General features: G+C 54.3%; 2 protein-coding genes across 2 annotated transcripts in view; both read right to left on the bottom strand.

Annotated features, from left to right (window-relative positions):
• The window catches only part of POSPLADRAFT_1056867 (hypothetical protein), a gene marked incomplete at both ends in the record, with an annotated part of 1608 nt that extends 856 nt beyond the window's left edge, over nt 1-752 (bottom strand). Inside the window, one exon of the mRNA XM_024480846.1 lies at nt 369-752. Within this exon, the coding sequence (XP_024339073.1) occupies nt 369-752 (384 nt within the window). The remainder of the gene's footprint in view (nt 1-368) is intronic.
• A 4510-nt stretch (nt 753-5262) lies between these two features.
• The window catches only part of POSPLADRAFT_1142384 (hypothetical protein), a gene marked incomplete at both ends in the record, with an annotated part of 2887 nt that continues 2724 nt past the window's right edge, over nt 5263-5425 (bottom strand). Inside the window, one exon of the mRNA XM_024485414.1 lies at nt 5263-5389. Within this exon, the coding sequence (XP_024339072.1) occupies nt 5263-5389 (127 nt within the window). The remainder of the gene's footprint in view (nt 5390-5425) is intronic.

Below are 5425 nucleotides of genomic sequence, written 5' to 3'. Positions count from 1 at the left end.
AACACGTTGTCGACGACCACCCCCACGCGTCGCGCAGGTTCTTCAGGTGGTGCGGATACGTGTCGCTTCATCGGCCTGGTTCCGCACTCTCGCTCCAGGTGTCCAGGGGCTTCTTTTCCGCATCCTGCGCATCGTACGTCCGGACAGTCCCGTACCCAGTGTCGAGACGATCCGCATCGCCTGCAGCTTCCCTTCGGGGTCCAACCAGGGTTGGGTTGCCAGTCAGCTGGGATGGTAGTGCTCCGTGGTGTTGCTTGGAGGAAAGGGGATGGGATCGGGGGGCACCTGAAGGCAGACGTCGGTAGGGGTGCGGGTAGGGGTAGGTACGCGTTGGGGATGGCGCGTGGGATGAATTTGTTGTGTCACACCCGGATGCTGCGTGATAGGAGCGGTTGAAAGCGATGGGCAACTTTCAGATTGTCGAGTCGAATGAGCTCGGTGAGGACACGGTCGTCCTGTTGACGTAGGAGTCGTTTGTGGTGGTCGATGGCCTCGTCGGCTGCCTTGACAGCCTCGTCGTATTCATGGCGGGCGGAGAGGTACACTTCTAGTGCAGCGCGGTCGGTGGCATTGGTTGCCTCGGGGTTGTGGGCTTTGAGCTTGTTGAAAACGTCGGTGGGATTACTGAGAAGGAATGTCAGCAAGGTGCTGTCGCCGACGTGGGTGTGCTTAGGGGTGTAGATTGAGATTCTTTTCCCGCCTTCGGTCGAGGGGGCATTGAACTGGTCGAGGAACGAGAGGGTGGAAGACATGTCGGTGCGAGTGGGGATGTAGTGACTGGGTAGAGCTGCTATCGATTCAGCTCAAGTCCTTCCTGTTCTTATACTCTGCCAACACTTCGTCCGCCGTCCCAGTCAGGTTCGCTTCGGGCTCCCATGAGTCATCGGCTGTTGAGTAACCCTTCCATCTGACGCGATATTCCCGGCGTCGCATCCTCTTGTTCTCTCGGTGTCCGATGATGGCTTCGACTTCATAGTTATCTTCACCCTCGATAAGGTCAGGAGGTGGCCTCGTGTAGTTCGGACCATGGGTCTCCGTCTCAGAGTAGGGAGATAGAAGCCATTCATGGAAAACGGGGTGGACTCGCCAGGTGCTAGGGAGGTCTAGCTTGTACGCGACCATTCCAATCTTGTCTAGGACTTTGAACAGCCCTTCTTGCCTTGGGGCTAGTTTCCTGGACGGGTACGGCAGCTTCAAGTTCCGGGAGTCTAGCCATACCAGCTGACCTTTACAGAAGGAACCCCCCTTCCTTTTTACTCTCTTGGCCAGGACGTTCTGGGCCATCTCCATTGCCGCATGTGCTTCCTCACGGATGTTTTGCAAGTCCTTGAGGCAATAAGCTGCTTGCGGCGTGTTTGATCCGGGGTGCGCGGTGGGTATTCCGCGAGGTTCGTATCCCATCATGAGTTTGAATGGGGACGTCTTCGTCGTGGAATGCTCGCGGGAGTTGTGAGCAAATTGCGCAGTGTGAAGATGGTCAGCCCACTTATCCGGATCATTGGCAGTGAAGCAGCGGAGGTAGATCTCCAGCTCTTGGTTTACTCGTTCTGTCTCGCCATCGGTTTGTGGATGGAATGCCGTACTCATGGCTGATTGAACCCCAGTCATTTTGCAAAGTTCTTGGAAGACTTTGGACGCAAATTGCGGTCCTCGGTCACTGATGATCTTGTCTGGGAGTCCAAACCACTTGTAGACCTCTTGGTACATTGCGTCTGCCGTCCCAAGAGCATCAATTGTTTTGTTGCATGGGATGAAAATTACCCCCTTTGTAAGGTCGTGGTCCACTACGACCAGAATTGAATCGAAGCCGTTGGACGGTGGCAAGTCGGTGATGTAATCGCATGAGAATGTGCTGAAGGGCTTGGCATTTGCGCGGGGTCGAATGGGGGTGATGGGCGGACGGGCTGGATGCATGTTAACCTTCATTTGCTGGCAGATGCCACAGCCGTTAACATAGCAGGCAACAAACTGGGCCATGCTCGGCCACCAGTAGTCACGGCGCAAGCTGAGGAGGGTTTTCTGAACACCGGGGTGTCCTGTGGAGGGGAGGTCGTGATAGTGGGAGACAAGACATTTGCGAAGAGACTCATCTGGGGGTACATAGACCCGATCCTGGTATAGGAGGAGGTCATCATCGATGGACCAGTCTGTTCCAGTGTGTGGTGTTCCTCCAGTGCGCGCCGCAGTGAGGCCTTCCTTCATTATTGGGTCATCCTTAAAGGAAAGGATGGTGTCACGGGTGTCGATGTCGATGGCAGCGACCCATACTTCCGGTGGGAGCATAACGACGTCGGTGTTGTCATTAGAGCCGTCGTCATGGTCGGGTCGGCGTGAGAGAGCATCGCTCTGCACCATTTGGGTACCAGGAACGTGTACCAGGCAGAAGTCAAACTTGGTCAGTTTACTCGCCCAGCGTGCTTGTCGTCGGTTCATGTCTTTGGCTTGTTTCCAATATGTGAGGTTCTTGTGGTCGCTGAGAATTGTTACTGGGTATGGGCTGCCGATGAGGTAGTGCTTCCACTCATCTAGTGCGCGGATGACCGCATATAACTCCCTGTCGTAGATGTCGTAGTTTCTCTCTGCGGCATTGAAGCTTTGAGAGAGGTATCCGCAAGGATGCCAGTCGCCGTTGTCGTCGCACTGGCGTAGTACTGCTCCGGTTGCAAACTTGGAGGCGTCGGTTTTGATAGCGAAGGGTTGATCGGGATCTGGCATGCATAGTACCGGTTCTTCTAGGAATGCCTTCTTGAGGGTTTCGAAGGCTTTCTGTTGGTCAGATCCCCAGGTCCAGGCGACATCCTTCCGGGTGAGAGTGACCAGCGGTTGCGCTTTGTCCGAGAATCCTTTGATAAACCGGCGGTAAAAGTTTCCAAATCCAACGAAGGCGCGTACTTGCCTGAGGTTGGACGGCACCGGCCAATCTGCAATGCCAGCTAGTTTGACGGGGTCCATTGCGATTTCTCCTGGGCGGATGATCATGCCGAGGAATTCGACTTCGATGACGTCAAAGGCGCATTTCTCCGGTTTGAGGTAGAGGTCGTGTTGTCGAAGTCGTTCGATAACACGTCGTGTTCGTTCCTCATGTTCTGCCTTGTCCTGGGAAAAGATCAGGATGTCGTCCATGTAGATGCAAAGCCAGCCTTCTTGAAGCATGTCTGCAAATATAGTGTTCATCATCTGCTGGAACGTAGTGGGGGAATTACACAGCCCAAAGAACATCACCGTTGGTTCGTACAGCTGCGGCGGTTTGCCATCAGTTCCGGGTACAATGAACGCTGCCTTCCATTCGTCCCCTTTCTTGATTCGGACGTTGTTGTATCCGGCACGGAGGTCCATCTTTGTGAACACCTTGGCGTGCTTCAACTTGTCGAGGAGGTCCAATATAAGCGGGAGCGGGTATCGATCCTTGACCGTGTTCTCGTTGAGTAGCCGGTAGTCTTGACAGGGACGTAGTGAACCGTCCTTTTTACCAACAAAGAAGAATGGACTCGCCAACGGGGATTTCGAAGGGCGAATGTACCCTTTACTCAGGTTCTCCTCGAGGAACTTGTCGAGTTCCTTTCGCTGTTGTGGGTTGAGCGGGTAAACCTGTTGCTTCATGTCTGCAAAGCCCTCCTTGAGGTTGATTTCATGGTCATATTCGGTATGGTTCAGAAGTTGCGCAGTGGCGCCTTTGTCGAAGACGGAGAGGAGATCATGTAGGTAGGACAGTATCATCTGTGGTAGCGTTTTTTCTGTCTTGCCTTGGGCGTTCGAGGCCGCAAGTTCGGTGGATGTTGTGACTCGCCTAATGTTGTGGTGGATCTTCCAGATCATGCCATTGTGAAGTCGTTTGTAGCCAGATGAGAGTTCGGGGAGTCGTTCCTTGAGCGGAACGTCCCTTACTGCCAGGGATTCCTGTTTCTTGTACTTGGTGATCATCGGCGTTCCGGATAAGTAGGAAATGATGAACTCATCATCGTCGATGTCCTCCGCTTGTTCCTCGATGGACGCAATACCCGTTGACCCAAACCCATCCTCCCCGCGTTCTGTTTCGTCGATGCAGTCAGTTAGCGTTACTGGTGGGGTGCTTATCCTTTCAAGGATGAGCTGGGCAACTCGGTCGCCAGCTTTGACAGTGAATGGGAGGTCAGAGTTGTTGACCAGCAGGACTGAGACCTTGCCTCGGTAATCGGAGTCGATTACTCCTGCAGCGACATCGATTTCTTTTAGCGCTAGACCGGACCGAGGTGCGATTCTTCCGTAGTGTCCTTCGGGGATAGCCATGATAAGATCGGTGCCAACCAGGCCTCGTCATCGGGCAGGGATGATGAGTTGATGCGCAGCAGAGATGTCATATCCTGCTGCGCCGCTAGTCTTTCGTTCGGGGAGGGTTGCGTGCTCCGAGGTGGAGATGACGATGAATTTGTCCTCCGTTGGTTCTGGGAGTGGGGTAGTTACGGCCTTCTTCAGTTCTAGCCGAGCCACTCGCTGATACGACCTACGAAACCCTAACCCCTAACCTGGGTGCGACCTAAAGGGACTAGAGAGACGGATTATAGTCTAGTGAGAGGGGAGTTAGCAGCAAGGTGTCCCGCGGTTCGAGTGAACATGAGAAACGCCTTCGGAAAAGGCTACGAACAATGGGGAAGCTACGAGGTGGCTTCGACACGTCGTCGAAGCTCCTCGGAGGCTGTGGATGGTTAGTGGAGACGATCGAAGCTCGGGAGAGCTCTTCGAAGAATCGTAGAAGAAAGAGACAATTCGATAGGGGGGACTTAGCTAGGACGCGGTTCGCAGTTTCTTCGACAATAGTCGAAGTCGAAGGGTTCGTCGAGACGGTATCGACGAGTAAACGCAGTGGACGAGGTTTCGAGGTTACGCAGCGAGGGACGAAGTGACGCAGTTGAAAGCTTAGACGCGGGGCGAACTCGACTTATGAGCTCTGAACTCGAGGGGGGGGGAACCGGATCTTGTCTTTTTAGAGAGAAGTACGACAGATTTTATACTACACAGGACGCTACGACTATCGAAAGTGGCACACTAGTACAAGGGGCTTTGCATTGTTCCTCAAGAAGCTGCCTCACCGAGGGGCACATACCAAGTCCATCGGTAGAGTGACGTCATGCCGAACGCGGAGATGAAGAGAAACATATGGCCACTTCGGACCGGTATCCGTCGTTGAAGGCATGCCGCGAGGTTCGATACCTAATCGGGAAAGACCGGCTACTTCGGTGTGGCTTGGAGCGAAGCGCGCGTTTGGCCGAGCGGCGTCAAGTGGCCCTATTGTTCGCCGAATGCGGGAGATGTTCCGGGATCTACGCGCGAGGCATCGGGACGACCGTGCCGAGCTTCGAGTGAGCGTCGCGCATCGTCGAAGGTGTCGAAGAGCGTCGAAGGCGAAATCGAACTGTTGGGAGACTGAGTCGAAGTGCCGGAAAGAGGT

Source organism: Postia placenta (assembly GCF_002117355.1).
Source record: "Postia placenta MAD-698-R-SB12 unplaced genomic scaffold POSPLAscaffold_7, whole genome shotgun sequence".
Lineage (NCBI taxonomy): Eukaryota > Fungi > Basidiomycota > Agaricomycetes > Polyporales > Adustoporiaceae > Rhodonia > Rhodonia placenta.
This window is presented reverse-complemented; position numbering and strand designations above follow the sequence as displayed.